Here is a 17,807-nt window from a genome sequence, read left to right as displayed (position 1 = left end):
TCTCACCCACTGTCATTTGAGTGTTTCCAGCTTTTGGCAATTGTGAATAAAGTTGCTGTAGACATTTTCATGCAGGTCTTTGTGGGTACATATGTTTTCACTTCCTTTGGGTAAATAACTGAGGAGATTGCTAAACTTAATATTTCTGAACACTCTAAGTGACAGGTCAGGAACATGAGCCCAATAATGCATACAGAATTATATTTCTACCCTCATCATTAGCCATCTTTATTCTACAAATTCTCATAATTTTCATGTCCTTAATTTTCTGTTTATAGAGTAAAAAGGAACCTTCAATTAATAATGACAATGAAGGGTTGAGCATGAAGGGAAATATTGCCCTTGTGTTTTTCCCTAGGAGTGATGGCTCAGAATTCACTAAGTTGGTCTTCATGGAGACCTTGCTGAACAGAACTACCATGAGTAACGATAAAACTGAGGCACAGGTAGTCTTAGCCTCTCGCTTGCTGTCACTCAGCTAAAAAGTGGAGCTGGAGTTTGAAGCCAGGCAGGGTTACTCCAGAATTCTTCACATGTGGAATCTAGCACAGACTATATTCAAATAATAGTGTAATTCAACAACTAAGAGCACTGGGCTCTGACTTTATTATTAGCTATTTTTAGATAGAAAGCACCTGGGATGATCTGTACCCAGAGACAAAGCCTTCTCTTAACTTAACGCATCACTGCCATCAACAGCAGCGTACCAGTCCTTCTTTACTCTCCATATACTCCGCAGAAGCAGCTATGCGGTTCCCAGAGCTGTGCTCACCATGAGGTTCCAGGTGACCCCAATCCACTGAAAAGGTGCAAGATTCCTTTACAAGAGAATGAGTTTCCCTGCGTTCTGCACCATCTTGGCAACATAGTCCCATTGTCTGAAAACCATTTTCTAGTAACACCTTAGAATGGGGGCTCACAAATATTTTCTCTAAAGGACCAGGCAGGAAACATCTCAGGTGTTGTGAGCCATACAGTTTTTGCTTCAATTATTCAACCCTGCCCTTGCAGTGCAAAAGCCTAGAAATAAATAAAAGGTGTAACTGTAACCCAATAAAACTTTATTTACAAAAGCAGACAGAGGGCCAGCACACCCCTGCCCTAGACTATGAGCTCTTCCACAAGGACGCCTGTGTCTTTATCTTTGTAATTTCAGCGTCAGCAGTAAAAACTGTCCTGATTTTACCAAAGAGGAAAACAGTCACAGACATTTTTTTTCTTTTGTGAGGAAGACAGGCATAGAACGACAACTGGCTATTTGGGTTTATTTTCTCCTGAACATAGATACTGTACTTCTCATGTTAGATCTGAGCGAGTTGGGAAAATCAAAGCAAACACAAAGCAAAAGGATCTTGTCTTCACAAACCCTCCCAACTGGCCTGGGCCTCGGCAAACTTGTTTTTGCAGGGTAAGTTCTACACAACTTGAAACTATGAACTACGAGGTTGAACCGGAGACGGCAGCTCTAAACTGCATTTCAGGTACTCCTAGAGCTGAGAGCAGGGAGGTGATCTCGTCTTTGCACACCGTGTTTTCCCCGTCCGGTTTAGTTTCTTAGCCCAGGACCACAGCACAGGTTACACAACGGTCTGAAAATAAAGTCTTTTGTTTATTCCGAGATCATCCTTCACAGACAGGCTTTCTTTGGACTTGGGGGTCCTGAGAGAGTTTTACACAGAATGGGATTCAGTCACGCAACTCGTAATTTGCAAAACCTACTTCTAAGTCGAGTCAAGTCCTATACACTTCCCTTTACGCTCTATTTGGCCCCATTGTTACCCCGCGTCTTACAATTACTAAACATTGAGTCTCAGCTTCTGCATCTGTAAAACAGGCACAAAGCCCCTATAGAGCGGTCGCAGAATTAAATTAATGAACTTGCCTGTAAATCACGGAACCCAGCGCGGGGCTTGACACGTGGTAAGCGCTCAAAACCCTGGGATCGAGCCCCACGATTCCTTACTAACTGGACCCAGGTCCAGGGGCTGGACCAAGTGAGAGGGAGGAGGGCAGCACCGTGGGCCACCCCCAGGGCTCTGGAGCCCGCGCGTCGTCCTGATACGGCCGAGCTCCCACAGCCCAGCGGCCGAGGTCGACCACCACCACTTCCGCCGGACACTAGCCCGAAATAGCCGCTTCTGGCGGCTTCCGGCCACGAGCGCGACGGAGCCCGAACCATCCCGTGCTGGGCGGAGTCTGCGGGCAGCCACGCCCCTCGCTTCCGGCCCCCTTTCGGCTGCGCTAGGCACCGCCGGGCCGCTCCCTGCTCCGGCCGGAGCTGCCCCGCCTCCGGACCCGCCTCTGGTGACGTCAGTTCCGGGGCGGCCCGGGCGGGGCCCGAGCTGGGGCGGCTGCCTTGAGCAGTGTTGGCTCGGTTGCGCTGCTCCGCCGCCGGCCACGTCTCCACGCCGGGCCGCGGGCACTTCCCCGCCGTCCGATGGTCGCCCGGCCGCCGCAGGCCTGCCGCGCCCGGGTAAGGGGCCCGCGCCGCCGTCCGGGGAGCTGTTGTCACGGCTCCCTGAACCGGCTTGCGACCGAAAGAGGGAGGTGGGGGCAGGAGGCTTGAATGGGGGCACGAGAGGCAGGAGGGGGGCTGAGAAAAGATCAGCGGCGGCCCAGGTGCAAGACGAGGAGGACAGGAGAGAGGAAGGAACGGAGGGACTCAGTTGGGGCACGGATGGGGGACCGAGAAGCTGGAGGGAGGAGGAGGGCTGCAGGGGGATCCCAAACCGGGGAAGAGGCCCGGCTTGTTCGAGTTTGGGAGCGGAGGATGGGCGAGTCGGGACACTCCCCTATGCGCGGGGACCTGAAAGGTTTCCCCGGGGCAAGGCTGGGCCCCAGAAGTGCTGCCCTCCAAGAAAGAGTTGGCCTATTAGGTGACCCAGGCCTTCCCCAGGCCCTCCACCTGGGAGGGGGTTGTGCCTTTCCATCTGCCTGCCTGCCTCCCCCGTGCGAGCCTGGTGGCTGCTTACTGTGTGCAGTTAACGATCAGGCTGACAGGAGGAATCAGCATCCACATGGTTTGCCAGAAGACATAAACATCATGCTTAGAAATCTGCTTATACCAACGTGCAGTTATTTTTACCCCCTGGAGGAAGCATCTCTAAAAACTTCAATGAAATCGGTGAGGAAACTATTAAAAATACCAATTTTCCACCTATATGCTCGACTTGCTTTGTGGACAAGGGAATGCCAGATTTGCCCACATCGCCAGCAAAAGCTAGCCTTTGATCAGCATTTAGCTGTTATACCAAAACTTAAAGAAACCTGGAAGCAAGCAGTGTAATTAAGATGATATCTACTTCAGGTTCCCAACTGCCACGAAGTCACATCCTTTAGACCACAGGGCAATGTCTATATATGCAAAACCACAAACGTGTGTTCCTTGGGTTCTGCTGCCAAAGTTCATCCAGGTGACGTGTTGGGATTAGGTATCTGGCGTTTGCCTTGTATTTGTTTCTGCACTTCCTGCTCCTTGGTTTATAAAGCTTCTCCAGCTTGGAGTAGGGGCCCAGGCCTTCTTGGTGCTGATTTAAATCTTACTAGAGTGATGGAATGTGGGGGTGACACTTATAATCCCTTACCAAGCCTAAGGATTACTTGTATTGGATCTTAGGGACCTGTCTAGGCCAGAAAAAGGAATCCAGCAATTTGGAGTCTGATTCCATGTAACCTGCACACAGCTCTCAGCATATAACAAACAGGTTCATAAGAGAGTTTTGGAAAAAAATCAAGCCAAGGGACAACCGGGTGGCTCAGTCGGTTAAGTGTCTGCCTTCAGCTCGGGTTGTGGTCTCAGGGTCCTGGGATCGAGCCTCATGTTGGGCTCCCTGCTCAGCGGGAAACCTGCTTCTCTTTCTCCCTCTGCAGCTCCCCCTGCTCATACGCTCTCTCTCGCTCTCTCTCTCAAGTAAATATATAAAGTCTTTTAAAGAAAAAATCAAGCCAAGGTTGGAAACACAAGAATTCGGAGACAGGAGGTATTGGAAGGCATCACAAGATTATGGACCAGAAAAGGATCAGGAAGTTGATACCTAAGGCCACAGTCTGGGGGTGCCTTTTTGATGGAGGGTCACCTGGCTCAAGGGGTGCTGCCCCTTCCCAGTAGAACTTGTGGGGAGCTGACTGCTGAAAAGAGGGACTCCCAGCACCAGCCTAACTCCTGTCTTTCCATCTGTGGGTCTTCCACTTAATAATAACTTAATTCTTTCTTGTTTATTCCCTTCTTGCCCCAGAAGTCTCTTTCCTTTCCATCTATTGTAGTCTGAGGCCTCGGTTTACCTAGTCTCCCTGAACCCTAATAATGAGAACAACTGGCTGGCCCCTCACTTAAGGCTCACTAAAGCCTTTGCAGGACAACGTATTATTTTAAATCTTGTTAATGGTTCGTCCATTGTGAATCAACTTACAAAGATTAGTGCAGGCCCCCACACGTGAATCTTGACATTTAGGACATGCTTTTGGAAAGTGGAGGCAGACCATTCCAGAGAGATGAAGTCATGGCCCAACGAGAGCTGTTCTCAGTTCTCAGCTCTGCGGCGGCAGCCAATTCCCATCTCTGTGGGAGTGATCACCAGCCGCACAGGCTGGGAGTGAAGAAGCAGTGACAGTACCCAGTAGAAGTTTCCTGAGAAACTTGTGGAGTTTCCTGACATAGTCTTAGGAAAATGCACCTTCTATGCACTCACCTTTGTGTTTGTACACACACATGCCGTTATCTGTGTGTGGCATGTGCAGGCATGTGTGTGCCTGTTCGTGCGTGTGTAGCTGGATATGCACGCAGCTGTGTGCACTCGAGTGTGACTGCACACAGGCGTGTGTGTGCTTGTGCATTATGCGTGTGTGCGGCTGTGTGTGCACTCGTGGGCATTTGTATTAAAAAAGTGGCGGTCCGCACGCATCACCTCCTCCTAATATCTGACCCTTTAGGACGTGAGGGGCTATTTCTTAATCTCCCGAGTTTACATTAAATAGTCATCAGTGAGAGAATCATTTGTGCTAGTTACTGTCTTTGCGTCACAACTGTCCTGGTTCCTCTAAGGTTTTGGTTGGCTCCTAGAAAAATGCAACTCCTGTTATGTAAATTATGGAGTTTCTCTAAATTATTAAAACCTACACGTGAAACTATATCCAGTGGGGTTAACTCTGTGCCTTTCTGCCTCATAACTCAAAATACTTGAAGAAAATCAGACATTGTTTTCTTTCATGAGCCTTTCAGAAATGTTTTCTAAAAGCAATACATGCTTGTGCAAAAAAATATATATATATATGTATATGTATATGTATATGTGTACGTATGTATATATATGAAGTAGAAAATGAAAATCGCCAGCAAATTCATTCCCCAGGCATAACCGTCATTAGTGCTCTGGTGTAAATGTCTCCAGACTCCTTAACAAATGTCTATTTAAATAAAAAGAGAATCATGGTGTGTATACCGTTGTATGACCCGCTTTTTTCATCTAATGATACATGCGGCCCATGTCAATAAATAGATATATATTTTCGTAAGATTTTATTTTTAAGCAATGTCTGCACTCAAGGTGGGGGCTCGAACTCACAACCTGAGATCAAGAGCCACGTGCTCCACCGGCAGAGCCAGCCAGGCACCCAGAAGTGGTATATTTTTGAACAGCCGCCATAGTATTTGATACGTGGATAGGACTGTATCTTCTGTAACCATTCCAGTTGTTTTGCTGTTATAAATAACGCCACGATGAACATCTTTTCAGACCTCCATCTTTAAACATCCATCCACTTGCTTCCTTTGAAGAAATTCCAGCAGTAGAAAGTGCTAGCTACCTCGTGAGTCTGGACGTTGCAAGTTCTAATACACGTTGTTGTTTTCCCAGCGTGATCCATTTAAGGCTATTTTGGTGCCTCCCTCCTCCCTGGGTTTTGTCCCCTGTGCTTTACCTAAGGAGTGTTTACGCTTTTTCAAACCGTAGACGCGTCTGTTCCCAGAGCGAGGCATCTGCCCGTTTCCCCCGTGCCATGGCCTGCAAGTGCTCCTCCAAGCTGCTCTCACCTCCTGCGAAGCCAGACCTCGCCCAGCCAGCACACAGTGTCAAGCCTGCCGCTCTCCAGGGAGGACAATGGCCCAGCCCAGGAGCACGCCCTGAGCAGCTGCCTCTGGTGAGTGTCCACGGCCCTGCAGGCAGGGCCACCTACTTGGTGTCGGGACCGTGAGCCCGGAGAGAGCCCGGAGAGGGCTTTGCTGCAGAGTGGGGAAAGGAAAGACAGCAAAGCCCAGGGTGCCCAGCTTTCCCACCAGCAGGAGGGACCTGTTCTGTGACGCTTCATCGTCAGAGGCTCTGCCTTCCAAGGTAGACACGGAGGGTGGGCCACGAGCAGGGAGGGACAGGAGGGACTGGGAGCGTGTGGTCCTCTTGGCCCTCTTCTGTTCTTGCAACACGAACGCCTGATACCGCAAGAGGTTTTCTCTTGGCCTGATGTTGAAATATCGCGATGCTTGCCCCTCACTGGTGCTGGGGCTGGAGGAGGAGTCGCCTCGCAGCCGCCGTCCCAGGCGGAGACAGACTAGAGGCTGTCCCCAGACCACGAAGGAGACAGTCCCGTCTGTGCCTGTTCCCCATGAGGAACTGAAAGAGGAGGAGATCCACTGGGCGCAGTGCGTCAGCTCCTCCCTCCCTTAGCTGGATTATCTGCCCTGAAGTTCATGCAAGTGCTGGCGCAGGGCTGGCAAACTGTGGCCTCTGGGCCAAGTCCCGCCTCCCGTCTGTTTCTGTAAGTAAAGTTTTATTGGGACACAGCCGCGCCCCTCGTTTACAAATGGCCCACAGCTGCATTTGCGCTATGGCAGCAGACTTGAGTAGCCGAGACAGAGACAGGGTGGCCCACAGAATCTAAAACATTTGCTGTCTAGCTCTTTACAGAAAAAGTTTGCTGACACTGCCCTTGAGATTTGTAGTGAGGGGGGTTAGCAGAAGGCCGCAAGGCCTGGGGTACGTGCGGGAAGCACTGGTCACATCATCCCACCCCAGCGGACCCCAGATCCAGGCCTCACACACACAGAGCATGTTGGGCTCAGCAGTGGTAGCATTTTAAATACATTCAGTAGACGTGACTGGCCAGAGAAAGAACCATTTAAATACATTTATTTACTGAAAGCCCAGCTGCATTGCCTCAGCTCATGGGGAGTGTGGGTTCTTTGTTCCCGAAACCTTCCAGTTTCAGTTCTTTCTTCTCATGGTATTGGTCTGTTTCTTCTCTCCCCACCCTGCCCCCACTGGTTTCTGTCAGAACAAAGAATGCCTTTTGCACTCTACAAAACAGATGCAGGGGCGCCTGGGTGCCTCAGCCAGTTTGGGCATCTGCCTTCGGCTCAGGTCATGACCCCGGGGTCCCGGGATCGATCCCCACGTGGGGCTCCCTGCTCAGTGGGGAGCCTGCTTCTCCCTCTCCCTCTGCCCCTCTCCCCACTTGTGCTCTCTGGCTCTCTCTATCTCTCTGTCAAAAAAATAAATAGAATCTAAAAGAGGGAGGGAGGGAGGAAAGGAAGGGAAGGAAGGGAAGGAAGGAAGGAAGGAAGGAAGGAGATGCACATCGGTAGCTTGTAGGGCTGAGTCTTCTAGACCTCTAAGCTCCCAGAAGCCCTTATGAACAGTTTTGGACAGAAGGTGCAACTTGAAGCTAAAATAAAGCTAGGGACTCTTGCAAAGGGGTGAGAAGCATCGAGGAATGCACCAGCCTTCCAGAAGTTTGTGCTGAAGGGGCTTTCCAGTCATGGGGCCACTTTCCTGCAGTCCCCTCTGATCACAGATGACAGAAAGCCACCATGTGGCCACTCTCTGCACATGCCTTTCTGCTGCATGGGAGCTGCTTGGCAGAGCTCCCAGCAGGGCCAGACATGCTTGTTGGGGCAGACTGGTGGCTAAGCCTGGCGCTGGGTCGGAACCTGCAGGAATTCCACGTGCCCAGTGGGGCTGGGCCCATGGGGCAGAGGTAGCAGGGATGGATTTTTGGCCATGTTAATGAGTTTTGGTGTTATCCTGGAATAGTATGGGATCTGAGCAGTGCAGGCTGGGTCACCTTTGTGGGTTCCAAAGATCTTTCTGGAAGCTGTGGGGTGGCATGTGGATCAGGGCCGGGATGGGAATGCATGGAGGTGATTCTTTGGTGACTCAGGGCTCATGGAAAAAGAGCGAGCCTGCCCCGATCACCAGAACCCGGCCTCGTTGCAGGGCCATGGAGGGTAGCCGGGAGCCTCCATGCCAGGTGAGGAGCCACTCAGGACGTTTTCACTTAGCATGACTCGAGGGCTGCCTTCCATGAGATTCTGTGCAACTCAAGAACTTCATGGTAAGGGCCAGTGGAAAGACCAAAGGCCTTGGGTGTCTTCAGGCAGAACTGATTTCAAAGGTACCCTCAGGAGCCCCAGGCTCATTGCCTACCCTCCAGCTCCCAGCAGGCCTATGTTCTGTGTGCCCTGTGCCCAGATCAAGTGTTTAGTCATGGGACCAACCATGACTGCGTGGGACTGCGTCACTGTCTGGTGAGGACCTGGGCCCTTCAGACAGCCACGCGGGACTCAGATGGGTGGGCGGTTCCGAGGACAGGATCAGGACACACCCAGGACCAGCAGGGCATGAAGTGATGGGGTGCTCGAGGCCAGTGGGCCCCTCTGCTCCCTAGTGCACCCCTGCAGCGAGAGACCCCAGCCTGCCAGCACACTGGAGGGCCCTAGGGTGAGAGTGGAGAGACCCCTATGTGCTCGGGAAGCCATCTCTGGCTGGGCCCCGTCCTCCTCTTGGTGAGGCTCAGCTGTCCTGGTATTTCTGGAAGTTTCTGCAGACAACTGGGTGACCAGATCCTCGCAGCTACCTCTGTCTCTCACAGGGGCACCCCCTGGTCCAGTCCTTCAGCTTTCTGTGGCCTTGTCCCCTCCTGCCTGCATTGCCACCCCCCCCGCCTCCTTGCTGGGCTCCTGCCCCTCATCTGTCCCTCCTGCCCACACACCTTCCTGTGCTGGTGACACACTGGCCTCAGCTCCCCCACAATCCAACTGCCCAGTGGTGACCCACCAATCTCTGCTCTAATCCCAGGTCTCACCACACTGTCCCTCAGCCTCTGGCCCTGCTGCTGTCATCTGCTGCACTCTCCCACCTGCTTCCCCGGCCCCTTCCCCACCAGGTGGATCCCATCCATCTTTCAGAACATGGCCCACCTGTTGCTTTCCCAGGAAGCCTTCCATCGCCACGCCCCTCCACCCACCAGAATTCAGTGCCTCCTCTGGGCCCCACAGCACCCTGTTCTCCCCCACCCACCTTTGGGGCCTCCACACAGAGGACCAGCCTCCACTTAACATGTCAAAGCCTTCCCATGTGCCATCCCCTGCCTGCTTCCAGGCACTGAGTCACACCTCTGCTCTGTGCTTGCAACAGCTTGCTGTGACCTCTTTTCTGTGTCCCCTACTGGATGGCAGGCTCCCTGGAAGAGAGAGTTGTGTGGCTTTCATCTTTTTGTTCTACATGCACTGTCCGGCACAGGGAATATTGGATGGATGGATGGATGGATGGATGGGTAGATGGATGATAGATGGCTGGATGATGGCTGGATGATGGATAGGTGGATGATGGATGGATGGATGGATGGATGGATGGATGGATGGATGGATGGGTGGGTGATGGATGGATGATGGATGGATGGATTGATGGATGGGTGGATGGGTGGGTGGGTGATGGATGGATGATGGATGGATGGATGGGTGGTGAATGGGTGCTTGGGTGGATAGATGGGTAGATGTTGGATAGGTGGATTGATGGGTGGGTGGGTGGATAATAGATGGGTGGATGGATGACACATGATGGATAGATAGATGAGTCGGGGGTTGCTGGCTGGCTAGCTAAATGATATTTCCCCGTGTGAAAGGTGTGGTCAGCTATCATGGAGTGTGCAGAAGTACATTGGGCCTGCCATGTGACCTTGGCCGATCTTGGTTATCAAAAGGCCTTGGCCCTGTGAACATGGTCAGGTCTTGGCCCTTTCTCTACTGCTCTTTCACACTTGGAGCTCTGGGTGGGAAATTGGACACTTGCAAAGGTTGAGACACAGTGAAAGTGGGTCAAGAAGTCCTTTAAACCCATCAAATGCAGGCACGGGGCAGATCACTAGATCACTGTGGTTGAGACGCATCACATGCTTCCTGGGTGCCAGGCCCTGGTCCAAACGCTCGGCTCAGTTTGCACCCTGGACCTTCCAAAACTCTCCACAGCGGGCACCATGCCATTTCCCACGTCCCAGGTGAGGCTGTGCATTACTGACCAGATACCTTTCTTGACCACAGATCCTTCAGCCAACCAGCAGGGAATCATTTGCAGCCTGAGGAGTGGCCAGCTGGGAGCCTCAGGGACCACCCGGCCTCGCTCCTGGCTCACCCACAAGATGTGGACAGCCCTTGTGCTCGTTTGGTTTTCCTCCTTGTCCTTATCTGAGAGCCAAGTGCCAGCCCAGGATCCAAGTAAGTGAGAAAGCTCTGTGGCTGCTGGTCAGGCCGACAGTGATCGCAAAGCACCCTGAGCCCGAGGGATGAGTGCGAGCCCAGTCCAGAGAGTCAGGAGCCCCAGAGCCGTCCGGGTGCTGTGCTGGGGAGGGTTGTGAGGCCAAGCTCTTCCAGGGGACTGGGCCTCTGAGTCCTGAGAGGGTCACTTGCTTGGCCCTGCAAAATTTCTTCTATCAACCTGATATTCACTGGAGAGTTCATCTCTTCATACAGCAAATATTTCATGACACTCCTGCCCTGTGCCAGGCGCCATTCGTCTCCAGGAATTCCTGCTACAGATCCTTCCAGAAAGCCAAGAATTGTTTTGTGGTGTGAATATCTGGGCAGTGATTATCTGCTTTCTAAAGCCGGGTGTGTGTTTGCTGGGTTTTGTTAATGGTGAACCACACCTCTAAGGTGAGACTTTCACTCTGTCTGACGTTTTGGGAATCGGATCAAAGAGTGAAGTTCTTGAGCCTTCAATGGGCTCAGGTTCAGAGGACGAGGGAGTGTTTGTACCAAAGCACCACGTGGCTCTCTCAGGGGCAACAGGCTCCGCGCTCCGGGGGAAGACGAGAGGGAAACGTGTTCACACTTCACCTCCTTTGTTCTGACTGGGCTGAGGGGGAAAGGCCACCCAGGCCAGGCCAATAGGCCAGAAATTAAGACACTCTCTGAATCACCTACCTGTACAGGATGGAAAGTGATGGTATCTTCTTCTCCTTTTTCTGACTTCAAGGGCACTTAGTCCTCAACAGGACAGATAATGCAGCCAAGAAAAATGTATCTGTGACGAGAGTTACGAGAGTCCTTAATGGAACGTCTGAAACAATGGCCGGGGTGACACCTTCTCCTGTCCCATTGGCCACAGGGACCCCAGTGGCCCACGCCAGCTCTCCTGCGGTCACATCAGGAAGAACACTCAGGACAGACGTGGGGACGGAAGGTGCCCCTGACCGAGTAGCCTCCGGGCCACCCCCGCCAACTGTCCCGGCGGCATCGTGGCAGACTCCGCCCTCCAACACTGTCAGTGGCCCCCGTGAGCCGGTGCCAAGAGGCAGCCCGCTGCCAGGAACAGCAGCCTCGACAACACTGGCCACCAGTGCTCAGCCTGCCGCTGGGACTACAGCGAGTGCCCGCGGCCCAACGCACAGCCCTTCCCCGCACACCCCCGGCAACTCCACAGCCAGCCCTGCACCCCCCTCGAGTCCCCAAGCACTTAACGCGTCCACACAAGCCCCCACTGTCCAGGCGTCGACGGCCCAGCCCATGGCTGTCACGGCAAGTGAACCCACACCCACCCTCTCCAACACAACCTCAGAGCCCACACGCCCATCCGTGGCTTCTGTGGCCACCACAGCAGTGACTGCCACCACGGCACAGGCCCAGGAGCCACCTACCAGCACAGAGCCAGCCCCTGCACCTCACACCAGCCTGATCCCTAAGGTGGAGGCCATGTCCCCCACGACCCGGCTGAGCCCTGCTCCATCGACCCCGGGGGCCACGGGGCCGGGCACAGCCCAGACACCCGAACAGGTGCCGCCTGAAACCTCTCTTGGTCCCATGTCTACTGCCCCGATGCCCGGGAGTCCCGGGGGCTCGAAGATGCCAGCCACAGACTTGTGCCCGCTCAGCACCCCAGGCCAGTACGTGGTGGTCACCACCAAGCCCCTTACCCAGGCCCTGGTGAACAAAGGTTTCCTCCTGGCGGTGCTCTTGCTCGGGGTGACTCTTTTCATTGTAGTTTTGGTTCTTTTGGCCCTGCAAGCCTACGAGAGCTACAGGAAGAAGGAGTACACACAGGTGGATTACCTCATCAATGGCATGTACGCGGACTCAGAAATGTGAGCGGCCGAGGAGGCCGAGCCCACGCCTCCTTCCACGTTGCCTCTGAGACCAAACCAAGTGCTTCCAGATCCTTTTGGTGCAATTAGGAGGTATGCCGGATGCTTCAACACATTTATTTGCTGTCAGATTAATTCCACGATCACTCAAGAGTTGCTGCTTTTTCATATTTATTTTTGTAAACAATCATGTCCATGGAACGGGCCGTGATCCCACCACGGGCGGGACTGGCAGGGCCCCGGTGTGGATCCCGACTCAAATTAAAGCAATGACCGCTTTCCATTCAGCCCCGTGTCCCCCCATTTGTGTAGGCTCTGTCCTGTCCACTATTGCGCCGGGGTGCAATGTGACGCGTGCGCTGGGACGCGTGTGATGGGTTCACGTTTGTCAGCATTTACTGTAACACCGGGTCCTGGGGTCTTCTGTGTCTGCGCCGTTTTCTGGGGCCTCACGGTTATGTCCAAATGTGCCCCGTGCTCAGTGTGAGGGGCGCCCCAGGCTCTGGGCATTTCTGGCACCCCCAGAGATGGGGCCTTCCTGCAGACATCCCATTTCTGATTTGTTTGGTGTGCAAGCTTAGAGCCTGATTTGGGCACAAGAGATCTGAGTCCACCACGTTAACTGGGTGAGCTGGCCAGTGTGGCCGGGTCAGCCTGGACCTGCTCGGACTGAATTCTCAGTGAACCTGCGAGGTTCACTCAAGCTCTCCACTCGCCTCATGCAAACCCAATCGGCTGGTGTGGCGGGACCGTCACCACTAGCACCTTGCCCCACGTCACCCTGGAACTCGGGGGAGCCCCAGGCCTGAGTGCTCCCAGGGCCCTCTCTCCCGAGCAGGATAACGTCCTTGGGTTCCCAGGTTCCAAACAGTCCTCAGAGCCGACACAAAGTGCCTGTCTTGCGCCAGCCACTGTCCTCGTGCTTAACGCATGAACCCACTTAACCCCCACCTCAACCCCAACACGGAAGCGCTACAATCCCACCTTAAAGGTGGGGCCACTGAGGCACGGAGGAGGGGAAGACATACTCACCCACTAAGGGCCAGAATCGGGGTTAACCCCATTCTGGAGTCTTGCCTCTTTGCCGACTAACCGGCCCCGCAGGAGCGCGGCCTTCGGCCTTGCTCTGCCTACCTGCCCAAGGCAGTGAGAGCTGGTGAGCAGCACGGAAAGCTGTGTTCCCAGACCAAGTGTGCAGCTACTAACTGTGTGACTTGGAGCAAGTGTGGCTTGTTCCGGAACCCCGCTTCTTCATCTGTGGAATGGGGAGAACTAGAATCACCTAGAAATCCCATAGGAGCCAAGGATGGAGAAATAGAGTGGGGAACACGGGGACCAGAACCTCCCCGTGGTCCTCGCCCGCCTTCCAGCTCTGCCCAGTTTCTGCAGCCTGTCTGTTCTGTCTGTCTGTAGTTGGTCCAGCAGCCCCCTTTCGCCTCTCTGGTCTCTGGCTGTCTCTGAGCCACACTGTGTGTCCCGACAGCTGGGCCTCAACCAGCCTGTGCCTCTTATTGCTCGTTCCCTGGTGGACCCATCACACACCGTAGCGGCGCCGGCCGTGGCTGGAAGGTGCATGTTCCAGCCCTGGGCTCATCGCTCTTGCTCCCGGTCTGAACGCCGGCCGGCCCGCGCCACTGTCCCCGGGCAGCAGCTTTCCACGTCAGCACAGAGGATCGGCCTTCAGAGGATGCCTGTTCCTCGGCCAGCCGCCACCTGGCAGCCTGGGCTGGGACCTACCTGCCTGCAGAGCACGGGTTTCACACCCTGGCTGCTTGAGTCTCATGAGAGAGCCAGAGACTTGGACCCACGTGAGCCGGAGCTTGGAGGCTGTCCCCACAAACTGGGTGCTTTGTTCCCTTCCAGGGAGGTAGGATGAGGGGCCACCCACAGGGATGGCTTTCACCCTCAGCTTGCGACCGGCGGCCTCCGCCCAGCACCCCTACTCACAAGGAGTGGGTGCTTGGGATGTCAGGGCCTGCCTGTCCCCCTGCCCCAGCCAGAGACTTCCTGCCCCTTCATCCCCTGAGAACTGGTTGCAGTCTCCATCCCTCCCTCCTTGGGGGGTCATATTCCCGACCATCTAGTCATTTTGACTCGCCGTGTGGGCCACAGGTACCTCAATCCCGTGGCGTCTGCAGCCGAGCTCAGTCCTGGCCCCGGACTGCGTTGGGCCCTCGGGTTCTTCCTGGACCTGAATGCATTACTCACCTGAGCTAGAAACCTGGGCTCAGCCCGGGGTCCCACCAACCACCCCACATACTTTGGGTTTGTTTTAGATTTTATTTCTAAGTAATCTCCACATCCAGTGTGGGGCTCAAACTCACAACCCCAAGATCATGAGTCGCCTGCTCCCCCCACCGAGCCAGCGAGGTGCCCCTTCTCCATATTCTTAGACATAGGCCCCTGCTGCTGCCGCTGGGGCTGCGGGGGACCCCGCCACCAACTGCCAGCCCCAACCAGCCACCGTCTACCCTGTAGCCAGGGGCCGCTCAAAACACAAACATGACCATACCTTTCACTGCCAGTATTCCTTTCCAAGAGAAAGGCCGTGCTGCTCTGCCTGACCAAGGCGGACCTGCTCGTGGGGTCTGGCCAAGCAGAGCTGGAGGGAAAGAGCCAGGCTCAGGAGACCATGGGTGTCCAGATCTAGAGGGGCCACGGGTTTGAGCCCCCCTGCCTGGGAAGCCGCCACACTGCAGTGAGCAGGCAGCCGTTCCTGGCCTGCCCAAAAGACCCGTTCAGCATTAGCTTATTGGGTATTTATTGAGCGCCCACTGTTTGCCAACCAATTGCGAATTCAGAAATCAATCTACCTGCCCTGGCCACAGGGGCTCACACTGTGGTGGGTGAGATGGGAGGAACACAAGGAAAGAGGCAGGAGGTGGGCCCACAGAGGAGGCCCCTGACCCCCCTGGGAAGGTCAGGGGGGGCTGCCTGGCAGAGGGAGCTCAGAGCCTCTCTTCCTAGCTTTTTACTCGGGGGGTGGGGGGCAAGGGCTGTGGCTGGTTCAGTGCCCAGAGCCGCAGGGTCCCTGTTTGAGAGTCTGAACGGAAGGCCAAGTTTCAGTGAAAATCAGATTTGGGGCTTGACCCCCAAAGGTCTCTCTTCCCTACAGTGAGGAGACCAAGGTGTGGGAAGGCCTAGTGGCTTGCCCGAGACCACCTTCCACGCGAGTGGCAGGACAGGATTTACAGACGCAGGCAGCTGAGCCACCCAAGGCACAGAGCCGGCCCGGTTCCCCTGGGGGCGGCCCCGTATCCCCAAGCCAGGGAAGTCCAAGGGCTCCCCCTGGCGGCCAAGCCTCCCTCCCTCCCCCTGGGCGCTAGTCCTGGCCGCACCCAGCACCCCGGCTCTCCCAAACCCAGGGGCATCCCCGGGAAGCCTTCCTGGTAACCCCACACTGAAGAACTCTCGCCCCTGCCTGCTCCCGGACCAGGGTCTCTTCCTGTGGGACAGGCTGCTCTCCGCTGAATTCTGTCATTTGTGCTTGCAGCCGTCTCCCCACCAGCAGGAAGCCAGGAGTTCAGGCAGAACCCTCACAGGCACACCCCTGCTTTTCGTCCCAGAAACAACCAGCCGGGTTACGTGGAGCCAAGCCATCCATGTCCACACTCAGCCACAATTTTTACATCGACACCTTTGCTTCAAAACAAGAGAGACCAATGTCTATGCAGCACAGGGATTGATAACAACTGATGTTTTTTGAGCACTTACTGTGTACCAGACTTTGAGTGCTTTCTAGCTATAATCTCATTTGATTATCTCAGAGTACGGTCTTCCTGCTCCCTGACCCCCACCCACAACTCATCCTCCAAAGCAGCCAGAAGGATGATTTAAAAATACAACCCAGATCATGATTACCGCCCTCCCCCAGCCGCCTAGGTCCCTTGGTGGCTTCTCACTGCAGCGGGAAAAAAAAATCCAAATGTGGACTAAGGATGCACGTGGCCAGAGGGAAACGTTCATGAAAAATCTGGGAAATGGGGGATCCAGTCAGGGGGAGGAGGGAACATAAAGCCCCTGGACAGGGAGAAGCTGGCGAGCATGGACAACAGAAGGGCAAGGGGACAGTGAAAGAGACAGTGGGACCGGACCGGCCAGGAGGACACGCACGGCCCGCAAGGAGGTGGGGGGTGCTCTGCGGAATAATGTCACCTGGTTTCGGGTTTAAACATTATTTTGTTGCACTGAAGTCTTTACAGGTGAAGCGGAGCGCTGTCTGGGACTTACTTTCTTCTTTTTCTTTTTCTTTTTCTTTTTCTTTTCCTAAGTAGGCTCCATACCTAACGAACGTGGGGCTTGACCTCACGACTCAAGATTAAGAGTCCCGTGTGATCCAGCCAGGCACCCGTGCCGATTCCCTTCAGCATGAGGGGAAGGTGATGCGGGGAAAGATGCCACAAGACAGCGTGTCATTCTATCGAATACGGTTGGTGGGGGCAGCAGGGTCCGCTACTTACTCCCTCTCTGTGCCTGTCTGGAAATTTCCATGATGAAAGTTAAAAGAAGAGAAAGGAAGGGAGACATAGAGTTGCCATTTAAATCCCTTAAGTAAGTGATGGCTCTGGTGGCGACACCGAGGGCAGGCTGGTCGGCAGGCTGCTCCGTCGTCCCAGGCAGCGATGACGGTGACGTGGCTTAGACCGGGGAGTGCTCCTGGAGGGACAGACGCACATGAAAGTGGGGACATGTTTTGGAATCTGAGTCAACCGGACTTCCACTGTTTCTTTCCACACCGCCGCCTCCCAACACACACGCACCAGAAGCCAGGATGGCCTCTCCGTCTGGGGCTTGAGGAACTGGGATGATGGTGATGTCATTTGCAGGAGATGGGGAGCAGGGCACCCCTATTCTCAGCACTTTGCCCCTTAATTCATTGCGACAATCCTATGAGATAGAGTATCATTATCATCATCGCCCCCAGCCCACAGAGGGGAAACTGAGGCTAGAGAATTAGTGAGGCTGCCCCACGTCATCCAGCAGTAGGGGGCAGAGCTCGGATTCACACCCTAGGACCGCACCCCAGCGTCCATGCTTCTGCCCCAGGAGGCAGCAGCTGCCTCCTGCTGGGGGGATGGGGGAAGGGGGGCAGGGAATCCAGAGTCTGTGGCGATGTCTGTTAGGTGTCAGGGGGATGTGGGATACGAGTCTACAGGTCTGGAAGGCCCCCCAAGGGAGAGAGCCATCAGAAGCCATCAGCAGAGATGGTGTTCGAAGCCAGGAGGCCAGAGCAGGTGGTCTGCGGAGAGAGGGGAGGGGAGGGGAGGCTGAGCAGATGAAAGAGATGACAAGTCCCCTTCCACCAAGAGAGGGTGTCGTCCTGGAATCTGAGAGAAAGCACTGTTTCAGGGAGGAAGCGGAACCATGTCAGATGCTGCCAACGGCTGGGTGAGAAAGGGACAAGGGGGTGGCTGCTTGCTTGGCCAGGTGGCCTCGGGGAGGCAGCCTCAGGAAGTCCAGAT

General features: G+C 54.5%; 1 protein-coding gene across 3 annotated transcripts; it reads left to right on the top strand.

Annotated features, from left to right (window-relative positions):
- Positions 1-2,312: 2,312 nt before the first annotated feature.
- C16H11orf24 (chromosome 16 C11orf24 homolog) lies at positions 2,313-12,632 on the top strand. Of its 3 annotated transcripts, XM_034645529.1 has the most exons (5): positions 2,313-2,473; positions 2,982-3,124; positions 5,949-6,135; positions 10,307-10,480; positions 11,241-12,632. In XM_034645529.1, the coding sequence occupies exons 4-5, from the start codon at positions 10,405-10,407 to the stop codon at positions 12,347-12,349; spliced, it is 1,185 nt and encodes a 394-aa protein (XP_034501420.1). In that variant the 5' UTR covers positions 2,313-2,473; positions 2,982-3,124; positions 5,949-6,135; positions 10,307-10,404; the 3' UTR covers positions 12,350-12,632. The 3 variants fall into 3 exon arrangements, with proteins under 3 accessions (XP_034501420.1, XP_034501419.1, XP_011225866.1); XM_034645528.1 differs by lacking the exon at positions 2,982-3,124; XM_011227564.3 differs by lacking the exon at positions 2,313-2,473 and having other exon boundaries at positions 2,968-3,124.
- The last annotated feature ends 5,175 nt before the right edge of the window (positions 12,633-17,807 follow it).

The sequence above is a fragment of the Ailuropoda melanoleuca genome, chromosome 16 (genome assembly GCF_002007445.2).
Source record: "Ailuropoda melanoleuca isolate Jingjing chromosome 16, ASM200744v2, whole genome shotgun sequence".
Classification (NCBI taxonomy): Eukaryota; Metazoa; Chordata; class Mammalia; order Carnivora; family Ursidae; genus Ailuropoda; species Ailuropoda melanoleuca.
The sequence above is the reverse complement of the archived record's forward strand: the minus strand, read 5'-3'. Positions and strand labels throughout refer to the sequence as shown.